The sequence below is a fragment of the Corvus hawaiiensis genome, chromosome 3, assembly GCF_020740725.1.
Source record: "Corvus hawaiiensis isolate bCorHaw1 chromosome 3, bCorHaw1.pri.cur, whole genome shotgun sequence".
Taxonomy (NCBI): Eukaryota; Metazoa; Chordata; class Aves; order Passeriformes; family Corvidae; genus Corvus; species Corvus hawaiiensis.
In genome coordinates, this window is record NC_063215.1 from 59,902,982 (window position 1) to 59,924,880 (window position 21,899).

The window sequence follows — 21,899 nt, forward strand, 5'->3', positions numbered from 1 at the left end:
AAATAAGGACTAAGCAACTGCTCTGTGGGTAGCTTTGGTATCACTTTTCTTCCTAAATTGTCACAAGTTTCCCCTTTTCACAGGACAGACATTATGAAATTCCGTGAGTTTGTGGCAAGATTTTCTTGGGAGGAAACTTCTTACTGAAACAAAGCTTTGAAGTATTGAATTTACCTGCAGCTGCTTTTGCAGATTCTCATGCTGCATCACCCACAACTTGGCCAGAGACAAATCTGCATTGCATCGTGGACAGTGTCCTGCAGGGCATTTTGGAAAGGAAAATAAAGCATTGAAATGCCAACAGGAAGACAGACATCTTATTTTGTTGTTGCACTGATCTGAAAAACAGCTTTGGGTCAGTTCAGCAGGGGGTAATATTCTGGCTGGAGCAGAACAGTTTTAGAATTACTTATTTTCCCAGTAGAAAACTGAATTATTTGGCAGCACTCTTTCCTGTGGGGACTCTTTCTTCAGAAACTACATTCTTTTCATTGGAAAATCATTCTGCTTTTAGTATTTTTGTACAAGCCACAGAGCTGGTAATTGATAACTGCTTTTAGTTTTTTTGAGACTGTTGTCTTTGCAGGATTCAAAATGAAAGACACCTTCCGGTATCACTGTATGTTTCTTGAGGTTTCCAAACCTCTCAGACCAGGGTCAGTGCTTAGCTGGGAGATAGCGGGGACTGCTCCCAGTAAAGCTGTGGGGGTCTTTTTCAACGGTGGGGAAAATCTCTGGAGTTCTGTTTTTCTCCTGTGCCGAGCCTGAGCCATGGATGTGCTAGCAACAAGCCCAGCACACTGGCACAAGAAGGATGTGCCAGAAACAGAAGCGTAAGCAGGAGGAGTGTGATGCTTCTGTTGTAGCCCTCAACCTCAACCTGTTGGATCCCCACAACCTAAAAAGCACAGTGACCTCCAAACCATGTTGTTCTGGTTGTCTTTTGGTTTAAATAGAGTTTTGGCAGCTTTCTATGCAAAAAGCTTTAAAAGTAGCTGCCGTCAACTTTTGTGTTATATGGAGCAGCAACAATAAACCCACTTCTTCTGTTTGTTTGTTTGTTTAGATGACTTCCACTTACCTCTTGATGTTGTACCAGCTGTGACAGAGGCCCTTGACTCCAAGAAGAAGGGGGAAGATTTGCACAAGGAGAGCAGGTCTTTCCGCTACTGTGAAAAAAACACCATGGACCTGTCAGACAGTGACCGTCCTGTCAGCTTTAGTTCCACTTCCTCCTCTGCATCCTCCAGGGACAGCCACTGCTCCTTTGGTAGCAGAATGACCTTGGTTTCAAACAGCCACTTGGGTTTGTTTAACCAGGATAAAGAAACGGGTGCCATCAAGCTAGAACTGGTCCCAGCCAGGAGATTTTCCAGCAACAAGACACGCAAAAACTCTGCTGTGGAGCAAGAGGATCCTGAAGAAAGCCTTGAGAAAAAGCCAAGCATGCCAAGGAAAGCAGAACCAAAAGGAGCAAGCAAAAACTGTGCAATGTCCCTGGTCACAGAGCCCACCAGTCCGAAGCTCCTCTACGTAGACAGAGTCGTCCAAGAGATTCTGGAGACAGAGAGGATGTATGTGCAGGATCTAAAAAGCATTGTCAAGGTAGGGGACTTGGTTAAGACAGTGTTAACTGTTCCATAATGCTATTTTTTACATTGTTTGATTTCACAGCGGGACAGATGGATCTGACAATGGAACTGGCATTTGCTGGTCTTTATAAATTAGTGTAACATCATTGTTCTAGTGTGTTTCTAGTTTTTTTTGATTAGATAAATCTAAGCTGTTACTATGTGTTCATGAATAAATAACAGAAAAAACGATCCTACAGCTGGCAGCAGTAGGATCAAAGTGATAAACTCTTTGCAGTAACAAAACTTTTTATATTTACAAAAAAAAAATTACATTGCTCTGTGTCCTAGAATGTATAGCAAGAAGCAAATGGCAGACAGCTTTAACTGCCTCTTTATGTGTTTTACCTGAAGGGTCTTATATAGTGACTTTTTCCTGCTCTCCCCAAGTCGTAGTCCTGCAAGTTCTTTCCTGCCTTTTCCCCTGTCCCTTTCGTACAACTCACAGCTACAGTCTATTCTCTCTCTGTCCTTGGCCTGTAGTATCGAATATGGCATATGTATTTGCTGGAAAATACTGTTGTGTTTGGCTGTAAGATGAAGGAATTATGTTTTCTTTAATACTAATTCTGAATGGGTGTAGCATTTATTAGCAGCAGTAAAGTTTTTGTCCAATCCCTAGCCTAACAGTACCTTTCATATCCTCTTTCTAGTACAGGAAAATATATGGATGAGTCCTTCTGTGGATTGTTCTTTTCGTTCTGCACTTGTATGTGTGCCATCAGCATTGTTTTGCTTTGCATTTTTGAAGATGACAATTGAGTCCCTTGACTATCATTTGTAGCCTAATGCTTAACCCACAAAGAAGGGGTATGTAGGAAGGCTCATGCTGTTTGTAGAACTTAGAGCTCCAGGTAGGTGTATGAGGTCATCTGAGATAGGAAATATCAGCCAGCTGGAGACACTCTCCCCAACTGCAGCTCTAACCTGCCTGGTCCCCCAATAGCAGGGGAAAAATGTGAAGGCTTTGATAACTCAAATGCACATTGTGATTAAAGACCAGTACCTCACCCTGCAAAGTTCTCAGAAAGGTTGCTTTTTCGGCAACCTTTTTTTTTTTCCCTTGGTTTCCATAGCTGGTGCTGTTTCACTACATTCAACCATAGCCCGAGTTTCATTTTGGAGTGTTTAAGGTCGTCAGATGCTGCAGAACCAAGTCAGCTTCTGTGCATAGTAACTAGTCATGACTTCCATGGTTTTGGAAACCTTAGCCCTCACTCATCCTCCTATGGAGTAAACTGCACAACTTGAGAAACTGAAAACTAGAATTAATATCTAGTAACAAATTTTCCAACTACAAGCAGGAATACTAGTAAATGCTTTCTAGAAAATACTTCAAGCATCACTACAGTAGATGTAGAGTAAATAAGACAAATGTATTTTTAGTTATGGAAGAACTGAAGGAATTGTGAACCTGTGAAATGCCCAAGCCTGTTTCCTGCAGCAACTAATAATGAATCTAGAAAGCTTTGTGTGAAACTAGACAGCTTATTTGAGACATGGAGTGGTTGGCAGTGGAGCTTTTCTTAGCTGGGTGCTGAGGATCCAAGGACTTCAAAGGAGCTGCATCCCAGATGGTGAGGAGAGTGGGGAACCAGCTGCCTCAGCCTGTGCAGAATGTTCTCTTGGTTTCAGGGGAGGGAGGTGTGACTGGGAGCAAACTTCTTCAGAAGGGCCCATTTTATATGTTTCTCAAGATTCCTTTCTCCACAAGTTACCTTAGCAATGCTGCAATAATTCACCCAAGCAAGGGTGGGGGCTGTGAGAAGGTTGGGAATACTCCACAGAGATCTGTCGGAGTGCCGTAGCCTTACAGAGCTTGATTATCTGGGCCTCTATGATAGCTGTCTAGTTTGGCAGGCAGATAACTGGTGCTGAGCCAAACTAAGATGAAGGGAAGCAGCTTGACTTGACTTATTTTCCAGATAAACATGGGTCAGATTTGGCAGCTGGTTAGGAAATGGAATGAGAATGGGAAAAGGGGAGCTGGAGAGAGGTCAAAGGGCAACGGCTGCCCAAGAAGTGTGTGGGAACTGAAGAGATACGTGAAGGTGGGAGCTGGTGGAGTAAAGCATAAGCAAGTGAACCAGGGCTAAGTGGAGAGACAGAAAATAACTAGTGGGAAAACAATGTGAGGAAATGAGGGAAAACCCAGGAAGTGGAAAGTTAAAGTACAAGATTGGTTGGAACTGGAGCTCTCTAGTGAGTTTTCAGCCGACGGTCAATACAGAACCACAGATGGGGTCATCTGGTCCAAACTCCTTGCTCAAGCAGGATCGACCTAGAATACATGGCACAGGATTGTGTCCAGATGGTCCTTGAATACCTCCAGTGAGGGAGGCTCCACAACCTCTCTGGGCAATCTGTTCCAGTGCTCAGTCACCTGCACAGTAAAGAAGTTCTTCCTCATATTCAGGTGGAACTTCCTGTGCATCAGTTTCTGCCTGTTGTCTGTCACCCTAGTGCTTGGCACCACAGAGACGAGCCTGGAAGCATCCTCTTGACACTCTCCCTTCAGATGCTTCATTGACAAGATTCCTTTCTGTCACCTCTTCTCAGGGCTGAACAGGCACGACTCTCTCAGCCTTTCATCATAAGAGGGATGCCCCAGTGCCCTAATGATATTCATTGCCCTCTACTGGACCCACTCCAGGAGCTCCATGTCTCCTTGGTGCTGAGGAGCCTAGAACTGGATACAGCACTTCACATGTGGCCTTGCCAGGGCTGAGTAAAGGGACAGGATTCCCCCTCCCAACCTGCTGGCAATGCTCTTCCTAAGGCACCCCAGGATACCAATGGCATTCTTGGCCACAAGGGCACAGCGCTGGCTCATGGACAGCTTGTTGTCCACCAGGACCCCTGGAAGCTTATGTACGCAGTCTAAAAGTAGTAAGGAGGGCTGTTTTTTTGTTTCAGGATGGGGGTTTTTTGGCAGAAGGAGGGAGAAAGAAGGGAGGCAACCCACATACGAAGAGCTAAAAGCTGAAGAGGTGTCAGATTGAGGATAGCATAACAAAAAGGGAGAAATTAATAGGTGCTATTTTAATCACCCTCTACCCTCATAGGAGAACTGTCAGTAGAGATCTAGTCTATTGCTTTTTGTCCTCTAGTAGAGGGGATTTGCTGATGTTACATTCTCTGTAGGCAGTGGAAACATACTTAAAAAGAATATATTCTCACTGTTGTTTCCAGGACTTTGAAAGAGGTTTCAGAATCTATATTCTGCATTTCTGGTATAAAGCAAAGCAAATTTGCCTTTTTCTTTGGGTAGGGGTGCTATTTGTTTGGCTTTTAGGTATTTGGGGGGTGGGAACATTTTTTTTTTATTAGTTTCATTGGGGGGGTTGTTGGTTTTGTTTATTTTTCTTGGTCTTTTTTTTTTAATATATCCATGCTCTTTGCCATTAGCCAGATCATTAATGAATACGTAAACCAGGATGGCACCCAATATTAGCCCCTAGGGTATGCCACTAGCCACTGGCCTCCAATTAGATTTTGTGCCTGTGATCACCACCCTCAGGTCCTGTTGGTTCAGCCAGTTCTCAGTCAAACTTCAGCTTTTGTATGAGGATCTTAAGGGAGTTAAAAGTCTTCCTGAAGTCAAGGTAGGCAATACTGACTGCTTTGCATTCATCTACCAAGCCAGTCATTTCATAGTTAAAATGTTAACAGACTGGTCAGCTTTCCCTTGCTGAATACGTGATGACTGTTCTTGATTACCTTCTTGTCTTTAGTGTGCCTGGAACTGGTTTCCAGGACTAGCTAATGACCCATTGACATGGATGATGTGAAATTGCATGTAGGTACTAGTCATAATATCAAAAGTCAGCTCGTTAAGAGCTAGCCTAGCACAGTATTTTGGGCAGTGTCCTTTCAACCTATGTTACCCTTAGAACATGGAGTTGTCATGCCTGAAGTAAAATACTATGGAGGAATGGGGCAAAATAGAATTTTGTCCTTTTTTATGCTTGCATTGACCTAATGCTGGTAGGTCAGTGGTAAGTAAATAAATAAAGTAAAAAGTCATAGCTTCTGTTGCCCTTTGAGTATCTGGGTGATCCTAACAGTGCCAAGTTGTTAGAGAGAAGTTAAAATTGAGTTCATGGGATGTGGTTAATGTGATTTTTAAGTGATCCTGGGGACTTGCTGAGGTTTTCCTTTTCAAGTTTCCTTTTCAACTGCTGACAAGAAGTATTTGGCAGGCTTAGGATGAGTGAGGAGGCTGTACAGGTGTTATTTGGCACCCTTTGTTCCAGGATAAGCATTAAAAAACAACTGCTTTTCTAGGCAGTACAGCCATTTTGCCTGTGACCTGGAAGGACAGTTGGGTTAGGATTGTTTTGAGGTGCGCTGCTGTGATTCTTGCACAGGCAAGCTTTGCAACAAGGATAGAGTGAACTTTTCCACCATTTGGTATGTTTTATCAGATGATCTGTTAAGGATAATTACAATTTTGAACGAGTGCAGCTTGAAGCTTGTTTTGGGCAAGTTTGTGATGAGAAATTGGATACCTTTGTTTCCTGCTTGTGTCATGCTGACAGGTGTACTAGCCAGGACAGAACTCGCTGACCTTTTCCTCTTCAGGACCTAGCCTGACTTTTTCAAGTAGTAATGTAGTTAGAATAGACCCAAACTTCAATTAGAGTCACTTACTGAAGTGAAATTTTTTTTCCCTTGAGTAAAATGCTGTCCCTGAAGTTATAAAAAAATCTGTGTTTTGCCCTTGCAGTTCATAGGAGTCAGAAGCCCCCATTCATAATGTGTATAAGTGCTTGTAACTGCAGAAAGACATCCACATTTGTGTTTTACCCTTGCACAATGGAGGAATAATGCAAAAGCACTGTTACAATACTTGCATCTTCATCCCTATTGGTATAATAATATAAGTATCTATAAAATAACTAGAGGAGACTAAAGTGTGCATTGTCAGTGTGTTTCACATATATTTGATGCCAACAGAGGCTGAGCTTCAGAAATCCTGAACTCCGTCTGAAATCTGGCAGACTTCATTTATGTGAATTAATTCCTCTACCCTTTAATTCCAAATGTGTCTTTTTTTTTTTTTTTTTTAAAACCATCCCCACTGGACTACTGGAAGTCTTTGTCCTATCTCCTCCCAGGATATTTTGTCCCTGGCCCACTCTTTTTATACTTAAGTCTCCTCTTTTTAAAAAGTCTCATTCCCCTCTACACAGTCTCCTGCCCATGATCTTGCTGCCTGTCTGAAGTCTTCTCTCAGTAAATCCCATCTGCATCCTGTCAGTATGTTGCCTCATTTCCTTATGTGATTTTTCACTTTTTACTATTTCTCTTTCTCATGCTCTTCATCTCTGCTGATTCCAGAGCTCTCTCCATAGTTCTCTCAGCAGGCCTGACATTTTCATCACCATTCCTAATTTTTCTGCCATCTTAAGTTCTGTGAAATTAAGAGGAGTGTCCACCATGCTTTTTCCCATTTTTTCCTTCCCATTTTTCTGTAGTATTCCTTTATGTGCCCTCTGCCCTGAAATTGTACAGCATGCTTTTCTATGCTGTGTATGGTTTGCAGAGAGCCACTGAGAGACAGGAACAGTCTTTTCCCTCTTGCCTCAGAGGATCAGATCTGAGCCAGATGTTGCTAGCAGCACGAGAGAACAGCAGTTGTGGGTTAAGACCTTGTGAAGCCTGAGCTGAACCTTGCAAAGGACCATTGCTAAAAGTTCCTATTGAGGATATGTGAATTTGGAGTGTTTCTCCTCCCCCCACCCCAATATGGTCAAATATAGGGGAATTTACATTAAGGCAGCAAAAAAGGCATACTCTCAGAAACAAAGTCTCCATTATGCTTGAATCTGCTGCTGTCCTTCCCTGAGACATGAGGATATGGTTCATGTCCCTGCTAGTCAGCCTGGGGGTGCTTGTCTTCTTGGGGGAAAGGTCACCAAAATTTTTCAACATGAGCAAAAAAGGGTATTCTTTCTCAAAAAGCCTCGGGGGAATGGCTTTGCTAAAATCTCCTAGAACAACTCATCAGGGAGGCAGGTTTCTGGCATGGAAAGCTTAATCTGAGGTGAACAGGTCTGTTGAAGCTATATACCCGTTGTGGGGTGGGGGTAAGCCTTGCAAGGGGAAATGTTGGATGTTTGAGGTAGATACGTGTTGGGGCACCAGTGATTAAGGGAAACCCTTCTGAGAGGAAGTCAGTGTTGGAATGTTATTGTTCCCAGCTTCCTGTCTCCCGGTGCTGCTGCTAGAGGATGTCTCCTTCTGTGTTTTAAGCAGTTAGTTAAAAAGACAGCTCTGAAGACTGCAGTGTGCACATTGTCACCTGTGATGTGTTAAGTAAAAGCATAGCTGCTTGTGCACTGGGTTTGCTGGATAGTGTAGCTCTGAAAATTCATTCTTTGTAGATTCAAAAGCTGGGAATTCCAGTATAGCTAAGGCATCCTGTAATGTTTGTTCTCACATTATAGTTAATTTCTGTATGTGACCTCTTTTTCTATGCCAGCTAATCTGCATACCTGAGAAAGATACCTTTGGATTGCTGACATAAATTACATGTGAAAATTTGGATGAACAATTTAAATTACCTGAAAAAAAAAATTATGTTTTGCATAAATGTAGTATGATTATGCAACAGTGATAAGTTTAACTGTGATTAATATTTGTTAAATTTTTGAGCTGAACTTTCTCACTGCTTTCTCTCATCCATGAAGAAAGAGCAGTGTCAAATTATGATTGACCTCCTTAGGGAAAGCTTGGCTTAAAAGCAAGGGAAGTTTTCTCCAGTAATATGGAGACATGACAGCTGAAACGGAAGCATTCAGTACATGTCCAAAAGGCCTTCTTGAAGTTTGTGAAGTTTAAACAGAGTTACAGCAATATAAATCAGAGCAGAAAAATGTTCCACTTAAAAAGTCTGTAATTAATTTGTAAGTAGCTTTATTAGAGAACTTCAGTGTTGTGTTTTGTTTCTGGTGTTGCTGTTTACAAATCAGGACTAGTGCAGCCTGCTGAGAAGTGAGGTAGTTAGGAACACCACAAGGTAAGCTACCAAACAGGTGCAAACAGCTCTTCTGGCTACCCTTAAAGAAATACCTAAAGTAAATTAGACTACTTCTGATACACTGGGATAGTTCAGTTTTCTCTGCAGACTTCTTCCTTCCTGTATGTGAGCAATATTAAACATCCTTAAGCAACCTAAAGTAATAGAAGTATACACAAACTGGTTTTTGTCTCTTAAATGGTTTTAGATGAGGTTGTTTCTGGAACTCCAAGATCTTGAACAAAAGTGTTTTGCCAGCTACATGTGCTGTAAACTCCTCATCCTATGTGCCCTTTAATGATACCTAACAAAAGCAGAAGCAAAACCCAAACCTTGCTTTTCTGGGAAGGATGGGAATGGTTCTGGGTTTTGGAAAAAGAGGTTTATAGCTGTACAGTAGGAATATAATGTGTTGTGGACAACCAGAAGTAACCTAATAAACAACTTGTGTGGTGTAAGCGTCTGCTTATGCTGCAGCATGAAAGGGAGCTGTTTGTAAACTAACTTCACAGGAAATACGCAAAGCCAGGGTTAAATATACTGATGCATAGTTTTTCTTATCTGCATCATCACTACTTCAGTCTTATTTCTGCTGGCAGCATTCATAGATTTCTTTTATTCAGCATGTTCCCAAGTACTTAAAAGACACTGAATAAAATGTCAGTGCTGCCTTCTGTTTCCTTCACCTGTACTTTGCATCCAGTTCTTTTCTTACAGCTACCTTGTAGAAACTTGCTGGGACAGAGATGGTCTTTGTCAGGTGGTTGCAGAGTTTCACTGGTTGACTGGGACTGCAAACGTTAAGACAGCACAAATGTATAGCCACAGCTTTGGGTTTGTTTTAAGGCAAGCTCTGTGTTTGGACAGCACAGAAGGGTGAGTTACACTGCAGTAATAAATGAGCTGTCTATAAATGTACAGTGAGCCTTTCTTAAGCTGTGGGTGGGAGAGAAGCAGCAGGGAGGGCTGCTGCTCTTCCAGGGAGCCACAGAATTGCCGAAAAGCCTGGCTGCTGTTGCTCTTGTCCTCCCTTTTCTGGCAGCAGGGCGTAAATCATTCGGCCATGCTGTCTGCAACCTCCTACCCACTTGCTGAATGTGAATGAATATAGATAAAAGGATGAAAGTTAATCTTCTGTTCCAGAAAGCTTTATTCTTTTGGGAGCAGGGAGGCCAGTGGAAGTTGTAATTTAAATATGGAGTGTGCCATTTAGGAGTGCTGATGGTGGGCAGGGGACTCCAGGATTAAAACGTCAGTCCTGTGACTGCACTGAGGCTGGAGCGGGAGGTTGTATCCCTGCCTAGGGGGATGTATGGAGCCCTTCTGGGATTCAGGAAGTAACAAAAGAGAGGTCTGTTCACCTCTGCCCTCCATCTTGTTGTTGCTTACTGGCAGTGGATAAGGAGCTCCACAGAACAGAGCAGCAGCAGCTCTACAAAAGTTTATAGAGTAGACAGGAAAACTGTGAGGAAGAGGTCTGAGAGCTGAGAGACGGGAAGAGGAAGTATAGCTTATGCTGCAAAATTTCCAGTAAACATTACAATGTTTTAATGAGATTATATATTTTTTGCAGAATGATTGGGATTTTCTGTAAAGAAATTTCAACATGTGGAGGTGATGTCTTAAAGGCAAAGACATTTCTGCATTTCCAGCCAGGCCATAGTTTCTGGAATTTTCTTTGTGTGTTATAATCATTTCCATTTTGGTCCATGGAAATATTTGACTACTTTTAAAGTTGTTATATCATTGTTATTAAATATTACTTGTCAGTGAACAGTGTTCTAGTAATTAATGACCTTTAAGCCTGAATGCTTAACAAACCACATAGTAGTCTCTCTCTTTTCCTCTCTTACCACTCCTGCAAATTAAGGTGTGGAGGTAGCTGCTGTTTTTCCTGGTTTCATGAGAAGACCATTTTGCAAATAAGACACTTTTAAAAAGTTGTTCCTTGCAAACCACCCACTACTATAAAGTTCCATTTCATTGCTCTTCGTATATTAATAACAAAAGCCTCTGGGAATCATGTGGTTACTAAGGTTAAGATAAATGTGTGTTTGGGATATGTGCAGATTTTCTCCATTTTGCTGGGTTTGCATTTTCATTCTTTGGAAAACAGACTCTTTCAGTTTCCTTTCTTGTGTTTTAAAATAAACATTTCTCTTCTGGAATGTCTCATTTTACTTGTAAGCATATTGAGATCTCTTTTAAAAAAAGTTAACATTCATTTGCCTTACAAATTGGAGAAAGTTTATTTAACAGGGCAAGGGTATACACCAGAAGGCTCAGGCTCTTTTCCTGAGTAATTAATACATTGGGAGGCCAAATATGCCTTAATGATTCTCAATATTTTGTTTGATTATGGTTCAGTAAGCTTATAATCAGACCAACTAAACTGTGTTGTGATAATTAATTTATAGATGTCCTGGTGAACTTTAATTTTTTTTAAATTTATAATTACTAAACACTTTCAGCTGGTACTTTTTTGAAAAAGATTGAGATTATTGAATGATGATTGACACCAATGATGTAGATCTAGAAATCTTTAGAGCCTTTCATCTGCCTAGCAGCCTCGAACTATTTGAAATACTAATTACTGTTAATTATTTTCATTTGTAGCTTATTTCTTCTGTGTTTCCTCTTAACTTTAGAAAGGCATTAGATGAGGGCCTTACATAACTCCTTAATGACATATCAGTAAACTACTGATAGCATTTGTAATCCCACCTGTGCACCAAACTTGCTTCTTACCGCACCTCTGAGCAGCAGTTTTGAGTGACAGCTTCTGGGAAAAAATCTTGTTGATGTGATTTGGCAGTGGGTGCTGGCTGATAACTGAAGATAAATGTTGGACATGGTTTTAATCAGTGGGCTTCAACTTCAATAAGTTAGTGTGCTGAAGTATCTAAGTCGGGTTTCACGTGAGTTTCTGTTCCAAGTGATTTACTCATAATCATCTTTACACATGCTGGACCATTTACAGGGCTCATCTGTGTACAATCCATGAATCACAGTTTCAGTTTGAGTGCTTTTAATGCCTCTCTGTCAAATTACAGTTTGATTTAGTTGACAGCCTGCCTTCCAAGGTGTCTTTTTAAGATGGGAGATTTTAGCATGGAATTCCTGCAGTTGAACAAAGGAATATTATTGAACTTGGATTGTTTTTCATTAGAGCAAAAATTTACTACAACAAAGAAGGCAAAAATCCGTGAGAACAGTCCATCCAGGCAGGCTGACAGTCCAATGCTGGATCAGCTGGTGACAGGTTTTGATGGCCCCAGAAACCTTAATAGGCACAGCATTCCTGCTAAAATGGCTCATGGGACACAAGAAGAAAGCATGCACTGGGCAAAAAGAAACGACATAAGACCCTGGACTGTTGGAGTAGGCAGTGTAGGACATGTGCCTCCTTCCACCCCAGTCCTAGAAGGGAGCTGTGGGGTGTTGCAGTGGGGATCCTGCAACACGCATATATCAAACCAGGAGTCCCGTGGAAAGGAAATATATACGGACAGACAGATTCTTGATAGCTGTTTCAGAGAGATGTTTATTTCTCCAGCCGCATGGCCGGGGCTCTGCTGAGGAACTGTTCCAGTCACAGGACCAAGGGTCCTTCTGCCCGCGCAGGGAACACAAACCAACCAATGGGAACGAGGCTGAGCAGGGACAGGGAAGCCCCGTGTCTGTGCCCTCAGGGCCCCTCTCCCAGGGCTACACGGCAGGGGAGGGACCCCAACAGTGGGGCAGTGCTGGAAATTGATATGGGCATCCTCTGACACTGGAGCAGGGGCAGGAGGATATGCAGAGCTTGCTTTAAAGGCTCAGGCTCTAAAGCAGTGAGGGGGAACCCACAGCTGCAGGAAGCTGTTCTGCTATCTCCCAGCCATGCATGCTGGTGAGACAGTTGTCCTTGCTCAGGGCCCCAATGAATGGATTCAGTGCAACAGAGTGTTGAGGGACCTCTCACTGACAAAGTTTTCCAGGGCAAATTCTTTAGTTCATTTCCTGAGACTAGCTGTGCTCTGACAGCTTGAAGTCCTGTGACAAGATCTCCTGACCGTTGTGTTGTTGACATTGATGTGCCCTAGAAGTTTCCAGCTTTGTATATGACTATGCCTGGGCCCACGTCTCCATGGGCACAACTGTTCAAAGGCAGCCTAAACCAAAGAAAGCATGTGTTTTTGAGGTGCAAGGCATAGTGTTAGGACTCAGGAATTCCTCACTGCTAATTTTGGCTGACACATCACTCCCCCTGTGGCTTTCCATGCATGTGGATGAAGCCAGAGGGACCTACTAGGGGTCACTGCTTCCAGGCCTTAGTAGCTGCAAATGGGACAGTGCTTTAATATATAAATAATCTATAATATAGGTGAGGAAGTTGATTATTGAAAATCTGTCCCTCAGGAATAGCTACATAGAAAAAAAATACTGGTTTTTTTTAAATCCCTTTCTGTGGGTAAACTTTAAGTTAATACTGTTAACTTTAACTTAACTTATTTACAGACCCCTAACTGTGGAAAGTGTGGGGAGATCTCGGTCATGATCACCTTACTCTGCAATGTTAAACAGTGGAAATAAAACTTACGTGTGCTTCTCTATTTTTAGTCTTTCCTCATACCATGTTCTCACGAGTGCTCCCACCGTCAATCTTTGCCCTTTCCACATGCAGTCAGCCAGCAGCATATCACCTTACTGTGTCACGCTTTATTGCCGCTACCCGCGGGCCGCGTGTGAGCCAGCTGCACGTGTAGATTGGCACTTCTGAGGAAGCTGGCTGGAAGCACAGGTGAGCTCAATATGGATCTTCCACCATCCACCCAGGGCCTGGGGAGAGGACTGGTGCTGGTTAGGTGGCCTCCTGCCAGCTCGGAGACTCTGCTCTTCTGCAGGGATATCGGAGAGGAAAGAAATCAATCACAAACTACATCTCGTGACAGATTGTGTAAAGCAAGGGTTACTTTGGCTGCTCCCATTTGGAGGGTGGCTGGCTGTCAGTACCAGGAGGTCTTTTCCATGTCCTTTTCCCTTGATGGCAGAGTGAGTGCTCTCCAACCATGTCCTTCGACATGTGGGTGTGTGTCCTTTGAAGCCTACCTGCAAGGCCTGACGCATCCATTTCCCACAAGGGCAGAGCTTTGCTGCTGCTGACAAGTGGCAGTCTTACATGCAAGGTGCCTTGGGATATAAAGCAAATGGAAGAGCGGGGGAGGAAGCACATGGAGTGCAGGAGCTTTCTGCTCACACTGCTGAGGGGAGCAGAGGAGGCTGTGTCTCTAGGTCTGTGTTGTTCTCAGAAAGGCCCTGGCTTAGGCTGTTGGTCAGTGGCAGGACAGTGCTGTGCCTTACTGTGCATAGCCTCAGGTAGGTGCTGGGCTTTCAGACCTGTCCATGCCTTTGGCCTATGTGAGGGTTTTCCAGCTTCAGATGTCTTTTAAAAAACCCCAGCATATACCAGTAAAAGCAGAAAGTAGAAAGACATGCTCACAGAAATTTTCTTCTTTATTTACGTTTCTGGGTTTGCATGTAGTGAATCTGTATGGTGGACAGTGCAAGCATTTTTTTTAGGTTTCAATCAGCCCTAGGACTCATAGCCAAAAGAACCAGAGCAAGAAGGAAAAGTATGTTTAGTTTACAAACGCACACTGCCTTTGTAGAGCACAGCAGTATTTTAAATAATTGAATAGAGCTGCCATGAGCTGCCCTGACCAAAATTCATCATCTTTGGCCACCTGTTGTATGGAAAGCATGCTATTTTTTGAACCACAAGGCATTCAGAGTATGCTGCTATACGTGCTGGATAAATTAATAAATAAAATAAATAATGGGGGAAAAAAGAATAGGAAAAGAATCCGGCCAAAGGTGAATTGGTACATATTATAGTTACCTATATAATTAGCAGAATAAGTACTGGAAAGCATTTTATAGTGCCTATTTTAGTGTACATCTGTTGCCCAACTTTCTTTGTTTGCAAGTGTGTGGCTAGTTTGGGCAGCATGGCTCTAGCTAGCAGGGTACAAATAGGATCCATTCTGCGGCATGTTTTCCTTCTGGCCTGCAGCCTTTTCCTCCAAGTGGTGTGGAAGTAGTGCTTAGGTGGCCAAGGCTGCTGAGCTGTCTCAGTGGTTCCTCTTCTGCACAGCCATGTGATTTTGGCCAAACACATCTTTGTTGTGTAGGGGGGAGTTGGGCAAAAATATGTCCATGAGTATGGTGTGTGTCTGTTCAAAGGAAAAGCTGGGTGGCTAGATGAAAATGTCCCACTAATTCGCATTTGGTTTCTAAAGTCATGGAAAACATTAATCAATATGTGAAAATAATTTTGTTTATTTTGTGCTTTTCTTGACAGTTTTCTCTCATTTCTAATTCATATAATAAATATATCTTTTTTTAGCCTCTGAGGTTAGTGTTTTCGTCATTTTATTCCTCTAGAGATCTTTTTCTTTGTGGAGGAGGAGACAGTAGTCAAGATATGCAACTTCTAGCAGACATTCTTTCTGATGGATTTGGCATGATGAAAGACAAATGGGGAGAACATCAAACCCAGCAAGGAAGGCAGGGCTGTCTGGCAAGACTCTCCTAGTTTTTGGAGAATTTCAATGAAAAGGGAGGAGAAAACTGTGCAATACCATGAGACCAAACCATGGTCCATAAATCAATCTAAAGAGACTGACATTTGTGAGGGGTTTTTTTCTCCTATAAAGTAACCTAAATGTTTATGCCATAACTGCAGAGAAGCAATAAAAGGCAAAGGTTATAAACAAATCATTCGGTGCCGACAGAGGGTTCATAGATGCTGACAAGAAACAAATAAAGTGGATAAGGCCAGTACTCTGTTCTGATAAATTTCATTGATTTCTGCACCATGTCATTACATTTGCAGCCTGCCCTGTTATCTTGTAGCTCCAAACCTTTCGTTATGGCTGCAGATGGTAACAGCTGTTGATATACAGCAGTGACTACCATGGGGGTAAAGTACCATTTGCTAAGAAATAATTAGGAAAACCTCCACGTGTGGGTAGCTTTGATCTGCCTGTGGTGTTGTCCTTGCAGAGGACGTTATATGCCAATACTGCATCTGTTTCCTGGGTGAGTTCATGAAGCCTTTATGAGAGCACACGTGACTATAAAGCAGTGTAATCAGACAGGTCCCACTGGCTGAGTCAGTGCAAGCAGTGTGCTGCTGTGCTGGGCCTGGTGTTCCTGACAGCACTATGTTAAGACTGTCTAATGTCCACCTTTTTACAAAAATATGGATACCTGGCACTTTTTGCTGCTGTGACTACCCTACTGTCAGTGCCACACCAGGCTGTTTGTGTCTACCACGAGTATTTGCTTACACCAATAACACCAACCTAAACTTGTCTGTAGTCTCAAGTCAGCAATATTGACAAACATAGAAAGCTAAACCAGTAAAGCAGTTCCCAGATCGTGTCATTTCCTAGCAGTATGAGGTGAGGTATAAGGTAGCTCTGAATCCCAAGCGTTTTGAGCAAATAACCATCTCCCCTTACCCTAGGTAAGCACAAATCCTCCCAGTAGTTTCTGGTTTGTTTCTGATCTGAGGCTGGGTGAAGAAGGGGGCCTGAAGCACAGTCTGAAGGAACTTTAGCAAGCGAGAGCACAGAATGTGGGTAGGTGGCGTATATAGGCTGATACTGGCATATGTTACAGGAGTGCAGGAAAACTGCCAAAGCACCTGCAGGCTGCTGCTTGGCAGCAACATTAGAAAGGTACCTGGTTCCCTCTTTCTAACTAATAATTGCTAAAAGACTAAGAAAAGTATGTATATGTGGAGGAAAATCAGGATAAGAGGACAAAAGGAGCAAAAACCAGGTCATGCATATAACACTGTCTACAATACTGGAAATAACTGTGGACTGTTTGTTGTTTTGAAGAAACCCAAGCTCCAGCTATGCTGAGATGAATGAATTGGAAAGGAACTCCTCTTTATTCATTAAATGTGCTGTATGGAGATACTTAATAAAAGATTTCCATTCCTCTGCAGCCCAACCTTGCCATATCAGCTCAGGGTGCTGCAGTGTCCCTGCAGTGCTAAAAATGTTTTCAGAGGATTGCAGTTCCACTGGAGCTTTTCTGTTCTTTGCTTTTATATGATGATGTTTGTGGTCAGAAAAGGTTATTTGTTTAATAGTATTACTGGAGTAGCCCTGAATATATCACCTACTTCTGCCTTTGACCTAGTGTACTGCTTCCTGCAGTCCTGTCTGCCGCACCATCCTGAACCTTTTTACTCTTCTGCAGCTTCTGAGTATAAATAAAAGGCTGAAGACAAGTTCAGGGAGCCCGTGGATGTGGTTCCAAAGACTTCCTGCACAAATACATTTCAAGGACAGGTGTGGGCTCTGAGGCTGCTGTCAGCCAGGAGGGAAGGTAGAGTAAGGTTGGATGCTGTCACAGGAGAGATGACATGGCTCTCCAGGGACCTGCCTACTGCCACTCGGTGCTCTACTTAAATACACTGAGGTTACCTTGGAATAGACTTACTTGCTTTCCCCTGGCAAAAAAGTACTGAGTTTTGGGGGTGGTGAGGGGTGTCTTTAACTGGAGGTGATATCAGTGTGGATTATTGATAGGGGGAAGGGACAGGAAATTCTGCTGATACCTAAACCTGATTCTTGGTTACACCTCTGACTTTGCTGACACTATTTCAGTTGAACAGAAGGATACGGGCATGGAGGCACATAACAAGGCTTAAACACTGTAATTCTTAACCTTCCTTATGAGGACATCTAGAAACCAAAAGTCAGATCCTTGGTTCATGCAAACCCTTTGTCTTCACAGAATTTACACAGAGGATAATACCTTTTTCTTTACAACTCTGGAACACAGTTATATCTTAGAAGTTTTCGTGGTCTTGTTGGCATTTTGCAGGGTTTCTTTCTTGCAGCACGCTGGAATGCTGTGTTGCTTTTGGGAGATTGCCACACCACATTGTCTAGCCACAGGCTAAAGGATTTTATTTATTTTTATTTCACGTTATTTCAGCTGTTTTCACTTTTATTTCCATACTCCAGCAGAATTTCTTCATGAATGTGGCAGCACATCAGGTTTCTTGTTTTATGAGTTGTAGTTAGTTAAATAGCCTGCTGGATTTGTTTGCCCTTATGTGAGAATTTTAATACTGTAGCAGCAACAGAATGAAAGGTGACATTGATCTCTTATCGAAGTGAGGGAAGAGGTGGGAAAATTGTTCTCCCAGAACACTGCTGATCTGAGCCTTTTCTAGCTGTTATGTTCTTATTCAAATAAAGTCCCTGGATGAGACTATCAGTCTTGTAAGTGCAAAAAGAAATCTTTGCTAGAGTATATAGCAATGTAATTTGCAGTGTAACTCTATGCATGGTAAATTGCATGGACGCAGATACATTGAGATCTTCTACATACTCTGCATTCTTTGGTAACCATGAATTTTTTAAAAAGCAATTTATTCACTGGTTGCTTTTCTGAGCCTCTGTTGCTGTGTGCTTTCTGTTCTGTTCTTCATTATATAGCTTTTCTGTTACTAAGACTGCATTAAATTACATTCTTTATCTCTTTTACATTTTTTTGTCTTTGAGCCAGCCAAATGATCAATTAAACTGCCACTGTGAATGAAATGTGAAAACATTTGTTTATCACTAAGCAAGAGAAACGTTGGCTGTCCCGTCTAAGAGGTATAACTTAGCTTTCAGTCTTTTGTTATTTTCTTGGTTTCAGGGAACAGGTAAGTACTGTTACTGTTCATAATAGAGTGACTGTTCACAGAGAGGCTGCTGAAGGCTTTATTGTAATAATAAGGTGAAACTGATATGAAGAGACTCATCTTGTACAATAAAACATAGCTCTGTTTACTGATCTAGAAAAGGAGGAAATGTCTGAAGACCTCCCTCTCGTTTCTCTTGTAGGATTACCTTGACTGTATCACTGATCAGACCAAGCTCTCCCTGGGAACAGAGGAGCGATCGGCCCTGTTTGGAAACATACGAGATATCTACCATTTCAACAGGTAAATTCATACATAACTAAATGAAAACAGTTCAATAGCCTGTGTTAACAAGAGGGAGCAAACCAGCCAAGTACACTTTTATCACTTTAAAATGGCCAAGATCTATAAATTGAGAAATGGTCTAATTTTAGTTCTAAGCAAAGTTGGTTTGCTGAGACCAGATTTTTTTAGCTGTTTATTTGATGAATCAAGTGTGGTCTCCATTTACCTTTTTTTGCTTTTATGGTGGGTATTTACATGAATGTAAGCCTAACCTGCTCTGTGCCTCAACTGAGCATAATGCTAGACCACTGTAAAAGAAATTCTTGCCTTAATGAAGAGATGTTTTGTCTCTACTATATTGGCTCCTTTTGTGTACCTATGTACATCACCTAGATCTGGCTTTTGTAGTGTTTTATGCTAGTAGGTACTCCCTGAATTAATTTCTCTGAACTGTATTCAAGTACCTTTCCTTCATTGAAGTTTTCTGTTCAGCCTTCTCTAAAACTCTGCAGATGAGATTCTATTGTATATTGGGAGCCTGAAGTAGAATTTCTTGCTTGCATGGCTGGTGCCACATTGTGTGGGATCTCAGTATCTGCAGTTTTAAGAGCATGCTGCTGCTACTTTTGTCTGAATCCTCTGTTACTATAAAAATTATTAACTTATTCAGCATTTAAGAAAAACCTGAATATTCAACAGATACAGGAAATATATTTACATGAAGTTCTCACTTCTTTTATATCCCAATACTCCTGTAAAAGCTGTCTTAGCTTTGCTGTAGTTGACAAGACATCTCCCAAACTACTGTGTTCTTTGAAGAACAACAGATAATTTAATTGATTCAAAAGAGGATTCTGAACTGGAGCACTTGTGTCAAAGATCATCTTCAATGTTTTTCCATTGTCATGAGTAGTTACTTTTAAGGGCTTTAACTGCTGGGATTGCTGTTTAGTGTCAAAGGAAAGAGTGAGAATGGATCTATTCAGAATATATGGACAAAGATGAAATCTTAAGTCTTTTCCTGAACCTTAAAATAGCTACTGCAGGGTAATGGAAATATGCTTAACTAGAAAGCTGCTGTGTCCTGCTTGAGCTGCAACAACTGACTTTACTGAATGTCTAACAGCTGGAAAATACATAGTGGGAGCATGCTAAAACAGGCTCATGGGCTGTTTTAGAGCCATGAGACAATGATTGTGAGCTTACAGATTCCCAGTGGTCACAGAATGGAAAAACACAGTCCTGGCTGTTATATTCTCTGATCCTTCAAAAGCTAGAAAAATGACAGACTTGAGAGCTAGGATACATTTATGCCAGCTTCACTGCAGATATTACCTACTAAAAATACTTTCAAGTAGGATCAGTTGTTATACAGAATTACTGGGCTGTGGAAAAAAAAAATTGCAGCAGTTAAAAAGAAAAAAAAAAAAGAAAAAAGCAGTTTGGGGCAATTTTAGAGATAGATGTGTTAAAATGGTTAAAACTCACTGGGAAGTTGTCCTCTAGTATATTGCTAATGTATTTCAGGCCTTCTGATATGAAGTTCTGCTTGGAAATTGTGAGTTCTTAAAACTGAACACTCACTGTAGATCCCAGTATAGCTTCAAGGATTAAGTTTACTCCTGTGTGAAATTTGGCATTCTGGGTCCTAAACATACTCTGGAGCCTTTTTATTTATTCTTAGCTTCAGAAAAAAGGTCCACTTGGCAGTTCTGTGTTAGTAGTTTCAGATGGGTTTTTTGGGAGCATGATTTTATAGATTCAGAATTACCTTGTTTTTCTCAACTTTGAATTTGACCATTAATCAATAATCAAAGGTTTCAGTCTTGGGTTTTTTTCAGACTTGCTGATCTGAGAAATTTCATTTCAGCTAAACTACCTAGGATTTTCAGGTGGTGTGTTGAATGGCAAAAATGATGGTCATCATGGTAACTGCGAGTCCCGTGATTATGATCTCTTTTTGAAAAACTATTTCTTTCTGGGTTTCATGGTGGTAAGGTCTGGCTTCTTCTGAGGAGAAGCTATCATAAAACCAAAAAATTAAAGCATCCTAAAAGGCATTGTAATAAGACTTTCATTCATTTGAAAATACAATGAATGCACTGTATGCAAAATTGTCAGTCTTTATGCTTCCCTCTCTTATCCCAACGGAGTTAGCATTAGCTCCAGATGATGTTCATACAGATTCAGATTTTCCCAGCCCATAATAACCCAAGCTATATAGCTCAGTACGTGGTCTTAAGTGGCACTGGCACCTGTGTCATGCTTCAGTCTGAATCTTGTTAGTGATTCAGCTGAAAGAGCATGGAGTTCCTCCACCAGTGCTTGCTTGTGCTCCCTGCCTGCCTGGCTGGCACAAGCCTGTTGCAGAGGCCAAGAGCTGTGACCAGCAGAAAACCTCTGGATATTCAGGTGAACAGGACCAACATTTTTCTCTATTGTTTTTCCTGCCTTCTGCCACATACTTAAATGTAGCCTGTAATAATAGCCCTGTTTTTTCTCATGTCAGCTTGGTGTTATAGGGATTTATTTAAGATTTTCAGGATGCCTGAGCATGACAGTTTTAGTGTTTTTACAGTGGCAGACTGCTCTTACCAGTCGTGTTCTTAGCAGCCAGATGAGACAGAAGAGAGTGGTAACAAACTCTTTCAAAAACAACCCTTACACTATGGATTGGTGCTGAAGACACAAACCACTAGTCTATTTACCACATAAACATGGACTCATTGCATGAATATATAAAATCTTTAAGTGTTCCTTTTCTGTATCATGAAGGAGAAATAACATGGTTTTACTAGAGACCAGCAGGAATAAAATGACAGTCCAGGTGCTACATACTCTAAGCCATCAGGACAATGTCTGGCTGTCAGACAGCAGGAATCCTCTCAGCCTGTTTGACATGTTTGGTGTTATTTCCAAAACTCATCTGTGGGACACAGCCAGACTGTATAACTAAATGGCTGTGGTCACCATTGCTACAGCTTGCTTCTTCTGCTGATGTAAATGAGCTTCATGAATGTGGAGTATCAAGCAAAGGTCATATTTTTATTCCCATTTTGATGAAGGGAGAAATTGAGGTATAGAGGTCAAATTGTCACTGTACAAAGTGACTTAGTGACCACTGAACCTGAGGTCTTTGCCTTTGTTCCTTGTGACTGCATATTGATTTCAACCTTTCCTTCCTCCAGTAATTAGAGAGGCAAAGAACAAGCCAGGAAACTCTTCTGGTTTACTGTTTTTGTACATGCAGAGGGAAACT

General features: G+C 41.7%; 1 protein-coding gene across 8 annotated transcripts in view; it reads left to right on the forward strand.

The window, feature by feature from the left end:
• PLEKHG1 (pleckstrin homology and RhoGEF domain containing G1) overlaps window positions 1-21,899 on the forward strand; it is a 127,823-nt gene that overhangs the window by 79,272 nt on the left and 26,652 nt on the right. For all 8 annotated transcript variants that reach the window (XM_048297729.1, XM_048297730.1, XM_048297728.1 and 5 more), the window contains 2 exons: window positions 1,067-1,605; window positions 18,558-18,658. In XM_048297729.1, the coding sequence (XP_048153686.1) occupies window positions 1,067-1,605; window positions 18,558-18,658 (640 nt within the window). The remainder of the gene's footprint in view (window positions 1-1,066; window positions 1,606-18,557; window positions 18,659-21,899) is intronic.